The sequence below is a fragment of the Anoplopoma fimbria genome, chromosome 8 (genome assembly GCF_027596085.1).
Source record: "Anoplopoma fimbria isolate UVic2021 breed Golden Eagle Sablefish chromosome 8, Afim_UVic_2022, whole genome shotgun sequence".
In the NCBI taxonomy this organism is placed as follows: domain Eukaryota; kingdom Metazoa; phylum Chordata; class Actinopteri; order Perciformes; family Anoplopomatidae; genus Anoplopoma; species Anoplopoma fimbria.
Genome location: NC_072456.1, coordinates 10326819 through 10347016, shown reverse-complemented (window position 1 = coordinate 10347016; position 20198 = coordinate 10326819). Strand labels below are relative to the sequence as shown.

Here is a 20198-nt window from a genome sequence, read left to right as displayed (position 1 = left end):
TATCCTGACTATTTAACTGGAAATCATTTTAGAAACTCAGCGGCTGCTTTGAGGTTAAAGTACGTTGCTGATGAAAGTTTTTTTTTAACCACATTCAAATGTGCTGTTCTGATGGACAAGAGAATAATTAGAAACATGTCTGAACAATAACTTTTCCCACAGGCAACCACCTGTTCCTTCTCCTGCAGGACCTGTGACGTTGTGTGTTTGTGTGACTTGAATTTCTCCGACTGCAGCTGGGGTCAAACTGGGATGACTGTGTGTGAAATGTGCAGGGTGCCCCCTTGTCGGGAGATTTAGGCAGCATGGCCTCGCTCCACCCCATCCCACCTTACACCCCCCCAGCAGGAGCAGCTAAGAGGCCAGCCAGAACAATGCCAAGGCAATGGCTTACTTCGCCAGGCCAGATTTAGAGCCCCTCCTGCCCAGCATCTGCTCACATTGTTTCCCAGGATTTGGCTTGAAAACCTTGAAGAACTGGTGATAAAAATTGGACGGCTGGCCATCCATCCCATATGGACACCCCCCTTAGTTAAAGATTTATTTTTGTGTTTAGGTAATCGTTTTGGACTTAGATGAAGAAATCAACTGAGGAAAATCTGACATCATCATGAATACCCTTCATTGCTGGGGGGGTCACTGGGTTTATGGCTGTGTTGTTGCCCATTGTCCAAAACATTAAAGAAGTGTGAGTGCTAAGCAGCAGAGCTTAACCTGCAAACGTCTCTGCATTAGTACGTGGAACTTCAAATGCCACAGGTATTTAAGTTGCATGCAAGCTTACTCAATTGCACGACATTCTATGCATCAGCCATTACAATAATAACTAACCAGCGAAGGTGAGGACACTCCCTGTGTGTGTGTGTGTGTGTGTGTGTGTGTGTGTGTGTGTGTGTGTGTGTGTGTGTGTGTGTGTGTGTGTGTGTGTGTGTGTGTGTGTGTGTGTGTGTGTGTGTGTGTGTGTGTGTGTGTGTGTGTGTGTACACATTCCTGAGCTGGCCTGTGAGAAAGTGAGAGGCTCCGCAGAAGAGGGAGGGACTGCAAAACAGAATTCCCAGAGAGGTTTGAGGGGACGACTGCAGAGCGGAGGCCCCTTTTGTCACCCGGCCTTGTCGGTGCCTCAGGGGCCATATGGACGCCTGCCTCTGTGCACCCTCACATCAGCCCAATTTTCACCCTCCTCCATCCCCTCCTCTCCGTGACAGGACCATCCACATGAATGAGTCATGGCCAGAGTGAAGGCGTCCACAGCTCACTGCTTTTGAGGGAAATCAACTCTGTTTTCCATCTCTTGCCGTCTTCTTTTTCTTCTTTCTCACTCTCTCCTTCCCCCTCTCACCCGGCGTTCAACCATTTGTATTGAACTTGTTCAATCTGTTCTCTCAATCCTCTTTCTTTCCTTTTAAGCCACCTTGGACACAATGTGAAAAACCTGCCAGAAGACAGCTGCCCTATATTATGCAGCGACCCCCACCTTCCTCTGTCCCTACAGCTTTTTTCCTGTCAGGATACCGGCTGTCAGATTGTGACTATGGGTTTTCTGGGCTGCTCTTGACCTGAGATGGACCCCGCACTTTGAGGCGTCCTTACTTTATCCCCATGAAAGAGCGAAACTAACGCAGTCCAGAGAGCAGGAGAGGTACTCCACGCAGAGAAAGAAACAACATTCTCAGAAATGTCTCACTTAGGAAAATCTGAAACCGAAATTGACACTAAACTTTTTTTTAACTGCAGGACTACTTATTTGTAAGAACAGTAAACTGCTCCCTTGTTCCTGTTGACAACGTTTCAAGGCCACTCATTCCGGTGCAGCCCTCACGGGTGATAGGAGAGCAGCTAGTCAGCAGCTATTGGCAGGTGATGGACAGCAGAACAAGCTGTTCATCCAACACTGACATAAATAATCATTACCTTAACATGTTTTGCTGAACAACTTAGCTAAAAAGAGTTTAGAGTTACTTTAGAGTCTGATTGTGGCCACCTGGCGAATATTTACTTCTAACTCTGTTTCCACCGTCTCCACCGACTCTGTCCTTTGGTGCTGAGCAAGTAGTGTACAGTAGGTTTTTGAGCTTTCTTGCTTAAAACAGCTGGCTGCTGTGGCTGAAAGCATGAGGTGTGTGTTATGGATGAGGTGAGACTGAACAAAAACAGTAAAAGAAAGTTGTCGGGCGTAAAAACAAAAAAACAATGATCTGAAAGACTTCTTTTGTCACTATAAATGAGTCCTTCCACATTACACAGTCCAAGCTACCTACATATATATACCATGCAGCTACAGTGTTTGTGTAATAACTCTCAGTGCCAGAGGGAGGACTGTGACTTTTAATAAAAAATGTCTTTATCAACACACAAGATGAGCAATACAACATTGATTTATGTACTATAGGAGTAAAATGAAATAAAAGAGCCGTAAAATAACTTCCTGCCAAGGTCAGATCCTTGAGGTTTTCCAGACCGTATCGTCAGGTAGCAGTGGGGACGAGGGGGCAAATGGATGGCATTACCCTGTAACTAGATCTCAGATGGGGGAAGGATGAAAACAATCAATGTTTGACTCCGAAGCACCAACAAAAAAAAAATTCTGAATGTCGATTGAAGAATCATAAATAGTTTCACAAATAGATCATATTTCAATACAAAATAATACTTTCAGACATTAGTAGTAATGAAAAATATTGTGAATACTACAACAAAGATACAAACAAATTCCAAATGAATGATGTCAAAATATAGTGTTATTTAAGAAAAAAGTTAATCAAATGTATAAATAAATAGAAAAAAATGCATATAAAATGCAATTTGTGCAGATGTGCGTGTGTGTGTGTGAATGTGTGTGATTCAGGCATGTTGTGTGTCAGCAGTATCTTTCCACAGGCCCATGTCCTTCAGGACGTTTTCTTCCAGCATCCGGTGATTTTTGTTCTCCTCTTCATCCTCCACAAGGGATTTGAATGTCTTGTCAGGATCCTGGAGTAAAACACCAGGGAAGAATTAAAGTCATGAACAATATGTAACAAATAACAAGGCATTTTAAGACTTCTCTAACTTCACCAAAGATCTGATAACTTCTTCTATTTGAAGCAGAAATGTTAAGGTCATATCCAGCATTCCTAAAAGAAGGGGAAATCTTCTACGTATGCAGAAATATTTTGTGGCTTAAGGAATGGATGACAGAACACTTAAATGGAAGACAAGTTTGGTCTCATAATTGAAATGTTCCCATATAAATTTGTTATAATCAGTTTGAGCAAATTCCTCCACTTCTCCTTTGGACGTTATACATTTGCTGAGTTAAGAAAAGTACAAATTAGATACTGGCAAAAGTATTTATAAAGAAAGGTTAGTTAAAGGATCATTTTTCTGTAATCAATTTCATTGCATTCATGACCATAAGAGACACAATTATGCATATGCCCACCTACACAATCACAAGCATTCCCACTGACAGTGCAGAAAAACAATATCATACAGTTTTGTTTGTAATATATTTCTGAGTCATCTTGTCCTCATCATGGGACCAGAAAGTCTGGAAATGAACATAACAGAATTTGTGACAAACTTATGGCTGACTGGAGGAGAAAGACGAAAATATCCACAAACACACCTACTAACTTGGAGATAACTGCAACAAAGCTAAACTCAATCTGCATTTAGATTAGAATTTATAGCCAATAAAAGATTTAGCTTCTATAGTATAGCTGTAAATAACTACACTTTTCCCAGTGCCGAGGATCAAATAACAATCCGACTGAATTAAACATGAGGGGAGAGAGAGTGAAATAAGAGAGACTGAAACAGAGGAGAAAGAGAGAGAGGGATGACCTACTACACCTTTCCATCACCAACTTTGAACTGGTGTACACACTTTTAGGTGGGACAATAAAAAACATTTGTTGGTATCACTGTTCATTCAGACTGTTCGGTAAAACAAGTGGCTGTAAGTGAGGTTAGAGTGTAGCAGAAGACACAAGGTCTCATTCAAGGCCACTTCAAGGGCAAATATTGATGGTTGGTAGCTTCATTCTTTCTATAGTCAGACTCAACAGCTCACCATCTTTTTCTTGAGTTCTTCAGCTTCCTTCTTCTGTTTTTCCCACAGTTCCTCATTTTTCAAAAGATCCTTCAACCTCTCTTCCTCAACCTCAAAGTATTTCTTTACAATCAAATTCTGCACACAGACAAAGACAAAGGCACTTGTTAGAAGGCTTCTATTAAACAAGCTCATGACTTATAACACAAAAGCCCATAATCAAAAATACTGAGACAACGCTGGAGGTTTGGTACCCCTGAACCAGCCTGCCTGTTACTAGATTTCCTTAAAATAGCTTAATATCAATGTAATAAAGCAGCAAAGATAAAGCTAAAACTAAACTTGTGTTGGCATGCTGCAGTGTTGGATATGTTGCATAATTTATAACCTTGATCAAGAGTAAATTATTATTTATTTTTGCAAAATAATAAGCAAATAGACCACTCATAACCTTCTTTAAAGTGGGGTTGTTGGGCTGTCTTACCTCACTCCTGGAGGGAACGTAGAGTGACTTCGGGATTTCGAAAACACGGAGCATTCCAAGGTCATCAGTCACAGCAAGGAAGTGCTGCTTGGCTGTATGTACAAAAAAAATGTTTTCATGTATGCACCAGAGAGTATAGTATAATGTTTTATGGCCATTATTTATTTAATATTTTTTTAAATTCTAATAATGTTTTAAATTGTTTTACACCATTTTTTGTCCTGTATTTATTGTATTGTTGGTTTATGTATTCTTATATTATGTATTATTATGATTGTTTAAATATGCATTATATGTATTTATTTGTTTTATTATTACATTACTTTAGTCTCAAATTGTGTCACTGTTTTCAGTTATTATCAGCTTGTCATCTGTAAAGCACTTTGAATGGCCATAACCTTTATTAAAGAGGCTATACAAATAAAGTTTGATTGATTTATCTTGTGGGTTTGTAGCAGAACACTCAAGAGTAATGCCTAAACTAGGTCACAGGCTTACTTCCATTTATTTCTCCTTTAGGCAAACCTTTGTGCAGGAACAACCAAAGTTTGCATTTTTAAGGGAGCAACACATACATGTATGCTAACTACTGCGTTGTGCACCAAAGAGGCCTATAACTCACAGGAGGCTGTCCAGGGTTTGATGCAGGTAATCTTTGCATTGGTAATGTGTGCGTGGACCTGCGCAGGTTCAATGGTCTTTTCCAGCAGGTTCCACACCTCAATGCTGCCATCCACTTTCCCGATGAAGAAAATAGCTGGTCGGGACAGGGACCAGCATCCCACGGTGCACACCTGCTCAGAGTTTGGTGACACGATGATGGGCCCGTCCTGGATGTCGTAGTACAAGACATCAAACAGAGTCAATGGATATAAAATGCAACAAATCTAGTCTGGTATATGTTATATATTATGCATTTTATATTGTTGTGTGGTATTGATTATGTTAAAAGTCTAGGATATCTTTATTCTTTGGTGTTTATTTTATTTTCATTCTAATTCAAAGGAGTATGAGGGTGTGATTTTGACTGGTTGCATTGTCTGCTATGGTAATTAAAGTGATAGGTGTTGTTACCATGACTCCCTCCTTCCAGATGGCAAAGTTCCAGCTTCCTGTTGTCAAAATAATGTCTTTGAAGAAGGGCGACCGCTGTACCGTATTCACCTGCCAGTGATGGATGCTTAAACAGTGGAGGGGCTTGGCACCTTAGAGAGAGAAGAGACAGGAACAGAAGGCACACATTATATTTGACAGTAATTTGCTCCTACAGAAGCAACAGGGCAATGCAATACAAGGAATGATTAAACCTCTGGGTCCTCTATGTTAATGGTGATTACATTCAGCATGGCTGCCAAACCAAGAGCTGACTTACAGTAGTCCTTGCTATTCAAATAACTTGGCAGAATTGTTTTAAGTAATTACATCTATTATTGCCGATGGCTTTATTTGACTCAAGACTTTGAGGATACAATTACTATTGTGGATAATATCAAACTGCTATATCAAACCACATTCTGGTCTCCTTTGAAGAAAGCCAATTATACATAATTTACAGTTAATGAGCTTTTGTTTCTTTAAACTGGCTTTAATAATGGTAAACCAAAGTACTCACTGTGCAGCCGTCCAGAGTCGTCCTTCACCAGTTTCCAGTCGGTGTAAAGAATCTCCCCAACCTGGCAATAAAAAACATACACATTATGAAACATGTTAAATGGGAATAAAACTGCATACCTTTTCACATGTTTAATAGTTTTGTTTACCTCTGTTCCAATAAAGAGTTTGGTATTGACATCTTCCAGAGTAGTGAGTGTTTGAGCTGAGGGCACTCTGAGCTGGCTGTAGTTTGGGATGACCTCTGAGCTGTCATCATTTTCATTAGCAGCTTCTATCAGGGGAGAGTGTAGAAAGTGAGGTTAAAAGTTCAACTTCACTTTTCTTTATTTTTTTTCTTACATTTATGGACCTTTTTGTAGCCCAAGAGAGGTAGCATGGCCTTCATTAGGGAGATCATAGATAACTTGTTGTTTTGCAATAGATAAATGGCTAATGCCTGGTGACAAAGGAAAAACACCACAATAAGGGCTTGAACAATAGGCAAAACACAAGTGAATTATCAGAAAAGAAAGACAAGATACATTATCAACATATATTTAAAGTAAGAAAACAAGAGAGATTGAACAGTGGAATTAGTGCAACCTGCTGTGTAATCTGACCATGAACCAGACAACAGAAGGACAAAAGAGAAGGAGGTGGGGAGGGTTACATCCAAGGTGAATGGGTTGGTAAGAGAGGATATGAGGGGAGTAGGAAAGAAAAGAGGTGGAGGTAGGAGTGAGGATTGTAACAAGAAGGGAGACGGTAAGGGAGAAGGGTGAGAGGGGTGAGATAGGAAGGATGGGTAGTGATGGAAGAAGCCTTTTCCATCACAAAAGCCCAACTGTCTGTCAGGGACAGTACAGTACTATCCGTTCACACCCTCTTATCAGCTGGCCACTCCCAATCAAGTCTCAGCTTCACTCTGTTAGATTAGCTCTTGAAGGTCAGATCAGATTACAAAATCACACATCTTCTAAATCCACTTTCCCCCGGTTAAGATGTGTGTAAAGATGTGACACAGACGATATGGCACAGCAACAGATGTAGACATTGTTTCACTTTCACCACACTGCACTGCTGCTCAACTGTTGCTTAATCCCCACGAGGGGTTTCCTCACAAAAATCATGTGGTACTGCTGTAGGGTAAAGGTGCAGCTTTCCTACAGTGGTTACTGCTGTAAGTGCCAGTGACTCCAGCATCAGAGATAACAAAAGGCAAAGAACACACTGGCTGAATATAGGGCTTAGAGGCAGACGGTGTAGACTCAATAACTATGAAGTAACATCTGAAGTGGCTAAGTATTAATCACACAGGGATTAATTAAAAGCTTAATAACAGACTGCCCCAGGGTTGCAACAGATTTATTGCCTCAGTTAGTGAACATATTATTTATATAACCAGCAGCCACCAAAGCTGTGTTTATAGAGGCAGACCTTCAGCCAGACAAAGACAGGTCTCTTCTTGACCAGCCGGGACACACACGATCATCTTCTGGCCCTAAAGGAGCCTGAGCAGCATATTGCAAAGAGCTGACAGTCAGCGAGGCTAATGTTCTGCAACTATGAGGGCCTTGTTTTGGAAGAATCACTTAATAAAGTGCTATGAAACCAGAGGAGAGAAGAGGGAGACAGAGAATGAGAGTACCTGAGGGCTGAGTGAACCCTAACCCACTGATCACTGTGCTCAACCATCCAGAGCAGACCAAAGAATCCAAACCCCTCCCTCCGCTCATATAGACTTGCAGCCATGCACGGACTTTTGAAAAACTATTAGATGTGATGGGATGTTTATGTTTGTTATATTCATTGTTTGGCCCTTCTCGTTTTTTTATCGCACAACGATTCAGAATCCAGTCATTTTATGAAGTGTTGACCGTCACTGAATATGCTTTCCTCTCATCTGTGTTGTCCTTTTTTTCTAAAGGTGATTGAGTGAGTGAGTGAATATAATCCACTTTTAAGTGATGCTTTGCTTCCAAAAAATAACACCTGACAGAATGTATTGCACAAATAATTGTAATTGAGTAACGGTCATATGTGTGACTGATTGTAGAAGGGAGAGGTAGTGCAACAGACAGGAACAAACAAACCAAGGCAGCCTGAAGGGTAGCATCCCTCACCTGTGGTCCCGGCTGTATTATTAGCCGTACAGGTGTAATGTTCCAGGCCGAATTTCAGAGGAGCGTATTCTCCACTGGTATCAATCTTTGGCAGGGAAACCTGACACGTGACCAAGAAGAAGACAAGTTTTGACATTTGAAGATACTGACAGAGACTACTATTGTTTGAAATAAAAATAAGGACTGCGAGCAAGCAACTGCACACTAAAATGCATAAAATAAGCCAGCTTTAAATACATAGAAATCCGTACATAAATAGATATACACATACACAGTTTTTATGAAGTAAGAAATTATGTCACATTCACATTGTGGTATAATTGTTGTACTTTGCAGGGATCAGTGAAATGAAACAACCTGCACTCAGAAAGATTTTTAAGTGTGTTCATTTTCAATATTTGATTTAATTGCTTAATTGGTTATATTAGAAGAAATGTGATTGGCTTTCCTGAAAATGTAAAGGAGGGAAGTGAAAAGCTAATCTAAATAATAGTTATTTTTTGAAAAAAAAATCCTACATCTACATAGTTCCAATAAATAAATGTGGTTGAGGCTTCATCATCACTCTTAAATATGTTAACATTTATCTCATTTTCTTTTCACAGGTAGAATGATTTTCTGCCAGTATTTGTGGATGTAATGTTTGTCTACTGACCACAATGGCCATTTGGTTTGCTGTGTACTATTACATTACATGTGCATACAGGTTAACTTTTAGATTGGGGAAAAACAGAAAAAAAAACCCTCTACATTCATTTTGTATTGCACTCTTGAACCCCGCAGTACCCTGAACAGAGGCTTCCATGAACGGTCCAGGTGTTTAAAAGTGTCGGGGACACTGTAGGTTGTCTTCTGATCCACATTCTGCTTCCTGTCTGACGCTGACTGACTCAGTTTTGTCGAACGCACATCCCAGAACATTATAGCACTTCAGAGGGAGAGGGAGACAAATGAAAAATGTACATTATTATTATTATATATACCTTTTGTTGATAATTAAACACAAACAACGTGAATATTGATTGACACAAACTCTGTTGTAGACCTGTGGGCTTTGTCATTCTCTAACTAAAGGTATAAAGCAGTATCTTTATCTAAATGTTGGGGGCTGCCAATAACTTCAAGCAGTGAGCAATAAAGAGAGAGAGAAAGACTAAGTCTAGTGGTACCTGTCATCTGACCTGCAATCATTTATTAAATTTACCATTTTAAAACAAGGTGTTTTCTGTAAGACCTACCAGTCAGGGGAGCAGGTGACAACCTGAGCAGACATGTTGTATTTGTTCTCCACTGGTAAGCCCGTCCTGGTCACCTAATGAGAGAGAGTGAGTAGCAAAGTCAACAAATGTCTGTCAGGCTTAGTAAAGAGCTGATAATAATGAAAAATAAGCTTGGGTGCACTTTGATGATTGCCTTATTAACCTTATCCAGATGAGTGCCAGTGGTTGTCATGATTTATTACAACGGGCTATATAAACACAAGACATACACACCAGTGGGACACCAGAATTATAATGTATTCATTGTTTCATGAAGAACAAGATTTTAGAAACACTTAGCTACATGCTTAGGTTCTGTGGTTCTGTGGACTGTGATAATGTTGTGAATCTTTGTGTGAGACCTTAGTTCATTGTTAATGTATTTTTCTATGGCTGCTACCATTATCTTTTACAGTTATCATTGCAATACTTAATGCTGGGTTACAGACCAAACACCATAGTGTCACTGCAGCAAATATCACTTCAGGTCAATACATTGTTAGATGCTGGGCCACTATGAGGCGAGCAGCAGTTCTGCAGATTTTAAAAAACATAACATTTGTCAGTACGAGAACAAAAACATCTTTATACAAATGTTAATATAAATAAGCTAAATTTTGTGGCAGTGGCACAGTGTCATCCTTCCATACCTTCGTGTTGAACTGTGCAAATTCTATCATTATGCTTCAGTATGTTACCTAATAACCTTCATAGCCTTTTCTCTGCCCTTACAACTTCCACTATTACCTTACCTCCTGTTAATCTTATTTACATTCAAGTGGCTTTTAACCAGATAAAATCTCTGTTAACATTCCAGAACTAGATATAAAAATCATTACAACAATAAGATACTTTACGTGTTTAATGTTTTATTATCAATTTGAGACTTAGATGGGAATGATTAAAATTCACTCTTGTGGCCTTAAGTGAGTTGGAAACTATGCCACAGTGTGTACTTTAGATATTATAAAAGAGGCTTGAGATAATGAAAACATTAAAGAATGTTTTTCTGTGTAGTCACACAAAACACCTTTTACGAATCACGATAGGCAAAATGAAATATTAATTACAAGAATGTTCTAGCACCTACCTAATGCACTCCTAATGGTAAATGTCAACTAACTCTTTAGGTGATCAGTGTTCTGACTATTTAATGTCAGATTCGTAGTTTGTTTCTCCTCCTTCTAACCCCTCTGGCCTTCAGCTCTGTGTACCTCAAATGTTGGCGGCAGCCACTGGACATCAGTAATTGGTGCTTTGTGGCTGTGCTCTAAGGCAGACACAGCACAGAAGCGCACGACAGGAGTCTTATTCTCTTTGTTGTCATTGAGGTCCTGGTGGGAGATCAGACACAAAAGGCACAGCATGTACAGTCAGTACAGTGAGATTTGACAATTCAATCACAAATTTAATATACTTTAACAAATTATGTGTTCTGCAATACATAAATTCAAAGATTGTGCCTTTAATCTAGAAACATGCACTGAATGTGTAAAAGGGATTTATGTTATTAACACTGCTGTGCACCTGCAGATTTAAATGGTGTGAACAGAACACAAATCTATACAGGAGGATTTTAATTCTTTGTTTATCTGATAAGCTAGCAACAGGTGCTGGTGTAGCGCAGCTTTCACAGCACTCAACATCGAAATAAAGCCTTTTTGCAGATACAACGGCCAATGTTTACATTGCAAACACAAGGGAGGGCAGCGGTCTGATTTGCTTGTGTGTTATCTTCTATGGGGACAAACTATGGTGGAGGATTGAAGGCTTGTGTAACAACTGGAGTATGTGAGCTGATGCTGTTGACTCTGGGGAATGAAGAGCAAACAAAAAGAATAGAGAAAGGTACGGTGGTGGTAGCGAAGCAGTGAGGACAGGGATGGAGACAGCTGTTCCACTGTAGAGGCAATAAAAACACACAAAGCAAATGGGGGCTGGATGATGAGGGCATATATGTCTATTTAAATACAGCAGCCGGGTGGAAGATACAGGGCAGTCGTGCCATGAAAGTATTAGGTTACTATGATGCCACAAGAGAAACCGTCTTTGAAGTTTAAGTCATCAGTCAAGAGTTACATTTTTTTCAGTTAAGTCACGTTAATCTGACTGTGGTGTTTGTCGAGGCCTTACAGGCTGTTCTTGTTTAGCGGTGGAGTCATTTAATGATATAACTTTCTTTGAGATTTTCTCCTGGCATTAGTAAGTTTGTGGAACTAGTTTTGACAGCTGTGGCTGGCTTGAAAAGGACCATTAGGCCACTGCATTCCCATCTAATGAAAGAGTGAGGATGAGGGGAGAACTCAGGAGTCAACGTATCATCATCTCACTCTGTCATACAGCACAGTCTGTCTTTACAGCAAATATGCATCATGCTTTGATATACTTGAATAAACCAAGCTGATATCATCACTAGCCAAAGATGTACGGTAACTGATACAACATGTAGTACACCAACACAGATACAGAACACCATATGTTAGTGTATCACCATTGTGCACATTAGAGAAAGGATATGGGTACTCACGAATGTGTCAGTGTTGACAGAAAGCTGTTTTCCCTGTAAGAGCGTGACGTGGGCAGAAATGTCCCACAACACGACCTGACAAAACAACAGCAGAAACAATATTGTAGGAGGATATCATTAAGAGGACTTGGGCTCGATTTAAAAATGTTCCCTTATAATCAAAAGAGGGGAATGGTTTAGTGGTAAGTTACAAAAACTACTACAAGGCAGAAAAAGCAGAAGATGCAGCAAACCATAGATGCAAAGCAGAGTCAAAGTCAGCACCTGGCCATTCACGCAGCCGCCAACGATAATATCTGGATCAGAAGGGCAAAACTCAAAGGCAAAAATGTCATCTGGGCACTCCAGCAGCAACTGCAAAAAAAACAGAAACCCACATACACACAGCAGAAATATTGTATTTCAAAGTAGAAGTTTCCAAGTATTGGGTGCCTGCCATCCCGAATATTTATTTATTCTAGTCCCTCCATGCAAAGTATAGCTTTCAATCCACAAAACCGAACTGCATACAGTAGATTTTATTTCATCAGGTATAAGGGGAAAAAAGACCCAGGAGGGGATAAATGGTATTTCAGAGAAGTCATTTTTCTGCAACATGTTTAAATTTCCTTGAGTTTCAAATTAGCTGCAAAACTGAAATACAGCACTTTACTCCACACACTAAATAAATATATATATTTCAACTATATAATGTCTCTGATTTCCATTTCCTCTACACAGTACCCTTTGCCCCTCTGATCACTGCTCCAGCAGACGGTGAAACCAAAACATGACGCATGCACCAGTGAAGGCATACGTCATGCAGAACTCATATTACTTTTGAGTGATTTAGCAGCTCAGTTTCATTGATTTAGTGCCTCTGTCAAATCAATACAGCCTCTCAAATTTTGCTGAAGCTAATAAGTCTTTAATGACAGCAGAAAGCAAATCCTTTCAGCCATTTTATCAAAGTGTGTCTCAAACAGATATGAGGTGAAAATTAGCTTGTATGCTGTCATAGAAATATGGTCTTTTCAATCTCTTTTCCAGTTTATACACTCTCCACATTCACTCGGATTGTTTCCCTAATACATTTATAAAGTTCCATACCTGGGGATTAGAGGGGTCGGAGAAGCTATAAAAGAGAATGAAAGAAGCTTTGAAGACAAACGTTGTGGACTCGTTCAAATGCTCCTCCTTTTTTTCTGTCAAAGCCACAGCTATCACACCTATCACATCAAGAAAAACACATCATAAAATGTATCAACTGAACAGAAACAGGAAAATGGACATCAAAAATTGGTAACTTTACTGACTGAGAAACTGAGGGACTTTATTCTGATCCCCCTTTAAATAACACATGATCATAGTTTTGACACTGATATTATCATTCTCGATGCCTACTCTATGGGTGATGACAGCTTGGCAACATTACAAAGCAGCAGTGAAGAACATGAATGCTTTTACAATTGATGAAAATGTCAAATTCAAATAATTGTCAGTGAAAGATTACAGGGAGAATAAATTTCATTTATTTTGTTATATTTGTTGCCGACATTGTCCATCAACACTATCTTTGTCAACATATTCTAACCATATAGACATTTAAAACCATGGTATTCTATGTATTGAGGGAGTAACTGCTATGAAGTATTTTGGTGAATATTTTTGTATGAGAAAACTTCTACTGCTCAAATCTTCTTTACAAATCTTTTCACTGACTGAGATTTGTTCACTTTACCGTAGATGGTCGGGTGCCAATTAATGCTGCTGATTTTCTTGTCCTTAGTGTAGTTCTGGTCTGTGAAGGCCTGATAAAGCATCAAACCTTCGGAAGCCTTCCCAGACCAGTCTATGTCTTCAGCTGCTGTCTCCAAAGACTTCCAGTCATCACAGAACACATTCATGATTCTTTCCTGCTGAAGGGCTTGCAAAACTCTGCAAAAAAAACCAAAATATATTTATGTAAAATCTGGCAAAATTTTCCTCTATCAAATCTCTTCATAGCTACATTATAAAGTTTTCTGATACTCCAAACGTTCTCTTATCGCCTACCTGGACACAAAAGAGGGTTGAGGATAAAGATTACAACGTATAATTGAAACTTTTGCTTGAAACCCAAATTCTGGGCTGCGAAGGCTATTATAACATCACAAAATCTAGTACACTGAGAAGGTGAAGGTGTCCTCAAAGTATTCTTTTGGAAAATGTTAATGCTCCGACAGTGGTTATAATGGATGGGTTTGAGAACCGAGGCTGATACAGTAATTTACGAGTTTGGGTTGACTATCAGTCTTCCTATACAATACATACTCCCTTAGACAGCAGACAGAAGACACCATGAATTTCCAGAATATATCATCTTACGTGTGGGTCACTGAGTTGCACATATTCTTCCGACTCTCAGACTGGAGGATGTTTGCTTTTTCTTCATCACTTAACTCTCTTGGCTCGTACTGGGTGAAGATATTCCTCTGCAACTTCCTGTAAAGTGGACAAATAACTGTACAATAAGTTTTTGGAAGTAAAGAGAGAGAAATGGTACATGGCGAATGGACATTTCATGAACGTGTGGGCTTTATGATCTGCACAGCCTAAGTATAAGCATTAATTGCAGAGATATACTTGTCCCACAAAGTATTTGATATTGAATGCTAATATCTTATTTTCTTAAAGCATTGAGGTGTTGGCAGGGTCTATAAGTGTCTCCCCCCCCCCGCCTCTCCTGTGGAACAAATCAGTTTTATATGTACTGATTTGCTGGCATACCACTGTGTCTGAGCACTGCTGCTTTGCAGTCTGGAAACAGCCTGCATCCCGCAGTCCCTCTGCATCTGTTTGATGCTGAATCTGCTGTCTTGGTAGGAAGCACACTCTAGGTAGCCATCCTTAGCATCTGCAGTGTTGCGGTCAGAAAAACAGACTGGTACCCCAAACTTCCTCCTCACTCTGGAGAACTTGTACCAGAGCTGATGAGAAAACAGAGACAGAATAGAGAGGTTTAATGGTCGGACAAGGGTGAATGGGAAAAATTCAGATGTCATATGCAAATGTGATGTTTCTTATAAACCGCAGTACCTTTTCTCTGGTCTCCTTGACAGATTCTTCATCTATTTCCTGCTCACTGCCAAGAGATATCCATGGCGTTGGTTCTGGGGTTTTAATGACTTCATCCTCAAACACTTCTGGCGTCTCCGGCTCTGGTGGCTGGAGAACCTAGAGAACATTACAAGATTATAAAACATAAAGAACAGGAATACACAAACGTGGAAGATAAGTAAGTAAGACTTTTTTTTATTGTCAAACATGAAATCTTCCCACACAGTCACACTCGCTCCAAAATGTTTGAACTAGAGCAAGATAGTGAAGTCGTTTTGGAAATCTTTTATTATAAAAGGTCATTGAAAATATGCCAGCTGGCAAAGCAAAATTGGCCTCTGACACCAGCCATTACTGATAACGTGAGTGATAAAATAGTGTACATACCTCCACTATAAAAAGAAAGTAAATAATAGTGAACATTACTGCCTACAGGACTGAACAAGAATACATTTAAATAAGATTTTGTTGCCACACTGCATGCTAACTGACTGGCACATTTGTTCTTGTAATTAGTCATACTGACATATTAGTTAGTGTTGAAACCCTACTGCACCACATTTCAAACACCAAGTAGTGGACCGAATATGAGTAATAACAAAAGGCAACAGTGAACCTTGTTACCAAAACATAAACTACGTCTACATACGTTGATGATTTTGTCCTTAGCTTCTGGTGTCAGAACGAGGTAGAAGCACTGGCCATAGATGAATTCCCTGTCAAAAACCAGCAGGAGCTCGTCGTCCGGGTAGTCCTGTCAGATAAAATAATGTAGAATTCACAACATTCAGCTTTTTATTGACAACGTGTCTTAATAAATAATGAATGAAGTGTATTTCAATTGATTCTGGCAACTTTGTACAGCAGTCCATTTGTCGAGATCGTAGATGACAGAGTGAAATGTGGAATTCAGACTTGAGGACTGATGTTGTGGACTTCATAAACACGGAATAAGTTTAGTTAGTTTGGGTTTCTTTTTTTTTGGAGTAGTGTGTTGTGGTAGAATAGACAGGAATGCTAAAAGAAAGAGTGGTGGTTTTCAAATCATTAATTCTTCTCCGAGACAGAGGGGGAATGAGGTTAAACTGGTTACTCTGTCTGTTCCCACAGCCTTTAACTTGGGGTCTGTGTATCATCACAGTGTCTTGGGGGTATTGTCTGAGTGATCTCTATGAAAATGGATCAGCCTCACCAGCACAATCTGCTTCACAGGGCTGAAATCGGACACTGCGGCTCTTGTCTTAAAGTCCTGTATGATGTCGTCTTTTTTCAGCAGCTTGTAAGGGCTCTCCCCTGTGACGTCCTCATCAGCACGGCAACCAAAAAGCTCCTGGGTGGCTGATGTCAGGACCATGGGGAAGATATCCTCAGGATGACCTTGGTGAGAGGGTTCACAATCAATATAGACAAGAAAGATGGTAGATAGAGGAAATTATACATTTAAAATGAGCTAGATTCAAACCTCACTAGTGAGGATAGAACATTGGAAACATCAGATTCTAAATCACAAAAGTTTTTGGGATTTGGCAAATTACTCAATAATGACATAATTTGTTGGTCAAGTTTCAAGATGCTTAAGGTACTCCGTCAGAAGCCAGAACATTTGACGCAGTATGGTGTTGACAATGATAATAATGAGCCATGTGGTTAATTGTCATGTCTATGTGTTCTATCTATTCTGCAGACTGTACAACACAAATTGCTGTCATCGTCTGCAAATCTAAATTATATCTTCCTGAAATGAGATGAACAAATGTCACATGAAAATAATCCCTACAGATGAAAGTGGCAGAACAGATTCTTGCCACATTTTTTCTGATCAAACGAACAACAACCCTTCTGATCCTTCACCTGCCCCACCCTGCAGGGTGGACCACCCTACAAATGGATATGTGTAACCCTTGAGAACATACACACATTTTCCAAACATTGTGTGTATGTGAGAGGCAGATCAATAATGCAGAAACTCAAGACATTATCTGCTTAATTACAGACATTTAACCAGGATTGTTATAATATAAAACCGTAGTAATGCATCCTGACCGCAACACAGTTTTCCTTAGAAAACAATAATCGCATACTTCTCCATATCTAAGGCCATGCTCAGTCCAGGGCACACTACAGTAAACAAGGCCCTGCATAATGATAGTTTAGAAGTATTTCCATAAGGTTGCTGAGGGGATGCGGGGAATGCTTAAGTACAGCTTGAGAAACCACTTCCCAGCTGGGTGTGTCAACCTTTTCCACTCACACCAGTTAGGCCTCATGCCAAATCATTGTAGTGGAAACTAACACCCTTCAGTTCACACAGTTAAGTGTCAACTATGGCACTTGTATTCATGGGAAATATTTGCTTAATAGAAATAGAGTGTTATGTTCAATGTTCCATAACCCTAAAGAATGCAATTAAACTGTAATTGTTGGCTGTGCTGAAGAGATATTGAAATTGTCTGGCTGTTTTTCTCTTGCATAATCCGCTCAGGATTTGGTCAGGGTTAGGTTATGGTTAAATTAAAACATTTTAGGATGTGTTCAATTAGGATAGCTGACAGACTTGAAAGTATACTGCTGGCTGTATAAGATGGAAATGTGTGAAATTAATGAATAAATTAACAAAACAAAGCCAATCTGAATCTGCAGACTTTTAACACCATCATTTTTAACTCCCACAAGAGCCAATGATCTAATCTATAGTAAAAAGATACATTTGGTGATGCATTTCACCAAAAGCATGTCTTCAGGGCTGGTATGCTGACAGTAAACTAGGCCATGACAATGTGACTAGCAGCTGAGTAGAGAGCATGTCCAAAGGCTATGCAACAGTACACTTAAGATCCCATTAGAAGAATGAAAATAGTGTTTCCCACTCAAAGACATGACAAGTTTGATTATTAGTTTCAGCAATGCTTTTTACATCTCTACTTCAAAGTCAGATTTAGGTGTCCTACATTATCCAAGAAGAATCTGAATAAATTGTATATAGCGTTCATTAAAAGAACCCTGCCCTATCAAATAAATTAAGGTAATCAAATATTAATTGACTCTATGATCAAGTTAAATAAGAAATATATTAACAAAATTTAAGGCTTTAGTTATCTGTATTCAAAGGCCATGTAAGATTTACGAGAGCTCTAGATAATATAATAACAGATAGACACAATTATTTTCAGGATCTGCAAACTCATACAAACCAGTTGTTTACTTTTAGATGGTTGCATCTATACATGGTATAGCTAAATCTATTCTCTGTTTACCCACCAGTTTAACTAAAATTGTTTACTTTCTTTTCAAGTTGATATTAATGTGAATGCATTACGTTTTAAGTGAATACTTAAGTTATGAAAGGTCATTTATTTTGTCTCATAACAGTTCAGGATAGGTAAATACACAGGTGAAGTAAATAAAGTAAAATAAGTTTCTCTTACCAGACTTTTCCACAGGGGCAGGTGACTGAATCGTTTTGCCTAAATGGAAAGTAACTGTCAGTTCACCATTTAATTTACTGTGTGTCTCCATTTGAGATAAAAATGCATACATTTAAACACATAACACTATACTAATATTTAGACACTTACCTTTACCTTTCCCCTTACTGCCTGCACTGCTTGTTGCACTTTTTGATTTCTTGGGTGGCATCTTTGCTCTTAGAATAGCTCCACTAATGAGAGGCAGAAAGTTTCATACAACACAGTGTTACCTTTCTCCTCAAAACACCAAACTTAATATGTGTATCTCCATTGCAATTTTTTTGACCAACTGTCAGAGTGAACATTTCCATTCACTCACACACTACACACAGTGGTAGAAGAGTGTCTTGCACAAAAATCATTATCAAAGCATGTGGTGACATCTTCTGGAGGAAAAGTGAATTGTCTTGTCCTTTTTACTTTGACTTCAAAGAATGATCCTAGAATATGAGGAGCCTCTCTGAGTTTACTTTAGCTGTGAAAACTAAATTGAGTCCTCAGGTTGACATATATCTTTATGGTGTATCAGTTTACACTTGCTAAGGTTATAACTAATGACATGAGGGGGGAATATGGGAAGTATTCAGGTTCAGCAGTACACAAACAATTATAAGCAGCATAATGCATGTCAATGTCTCTTTTATTCTTCTGTTTATATAATTTTATTCGATAATAGCTTATTTTCTTTTTTAGTTTTATTGCTGTTACGTTTATATGTAACGATATATGATTTTATATATAAAAATATTATGTAAAGTACTTGTTGAACGTTGCTATACAAATTAACTTTCCTTGCCTGAGGTATCAAAAATAAAATCATGCGAGTATTATGTTAAATAACTTTTAATTACTGATGCAATGACGTGTGAGCAGCAATGTCATGTTAAACTGCATAAAAAAAACTGCATTTTTTTTACAACTGTGTTTATCTATTTACAGATCAATTTCACTGAAAGTTTATCAGAGAACAAATGTTCTAAAAAAATAGCAGTTTATATTTTCTACTTTCAGGCAGGTAGAAGTAACAGTACTCTACTTTTCAACACTGATTAAAGCCATATAAATGAATATATAAGTTATTTCAACGTTAGATTATATATATATATACAGTCATTTACGCTTTTATCCAAAGCGACTTACAGGAAGTGTATTCAACATAGGTATTCAAGAGAACTACTAGTCACCAGAAGTCATAAGTGCATCTCCTTTCTTAAACAAGCATCTCAAAGCATAAGCCAGAGCAAAATTGATCTGTGAATAGAAAAAGTAAGTTGCAAAAAATGCAGTTTATGTTTTCTACTTTCAGGCAGGTAGAAGTAACAGTACTCTACTTTTCAACACTGATTAAAGCCATGTAAACTGAATGCAGGGGAAGTTATTTCAACGTTACAGCATCATCATTTAGCTAAAGGTGGACACATATAAAACAACATAGGCCTACCTGTTCAATTAACACCCAGCTGTTTGTTTGCCATCAGCATGCTACTCAACTCAATGATAGATAATAAACATTGTTTACCTCTGAAGCTTTTTTCCACTTCGCCCATCGGCTGTACTGTTTGGTTGCCAGTGGTTACAGGAGTGAGGGGGGAGGGGACAAACATTTGACTGACATATCCAAGAGCCAATCAGGT

At 38.9% G+C, this 20198-nt stretch overlaps 1 protein-coding gene across 1 annotated transcript; it reads right to left on the bottom strand.

Moving 5' to 3' along the window:
- Nucleotides 1-2821: 2821 nt before the first annotated feature.
- Nucleotides 2822-20107, bottom strand: dnai3 (dynein axonemal intermediate chain 3). Its single transcript, XM_054603380.1, has 22 exons — nucleotides 20084-20107; nucleotides 18674-18755; nucleotides 16290-16493; nucleotides 15747-15851; nucleotides 15077-15205; nucleotides 14768-14967; nucleotides 14366-14482; nucleotides 13740-13936; nucleotides 13109-13227; nucleotides 12284-12373; nucleotides 12020-12094; nucleotides 10707-10826; nucleotides 9472-9545; nucleotides 9020-9161; nucleotides 8234-8333; nucleotides 6278-6402; nucleotides 6130-6190; nucleotides 5592-5722; nucleotides 5140-5347; nucleotides 4518-4609; nucleotides 4055-4171; nucleotides 2822-2970 (listed from the first exon to the last, which is right to left on the bottom strand). The coding sequence occupies exons 2-22, from the start codon at nucleotides 18731-18733 to the stop codon at nucleotides 2842-2844; spliced, it is 2595 nt and encodes an 864-aa protein (XP_054459355.1). The 5' UTR covers nucleotides 18734-18755; nucleotides 20084-20107; the 3' UTR covers nucleotides 2822-2841.
- Between the last annotated feature and the right edge of the window lie 91 nt (nucleotides 20108-20198).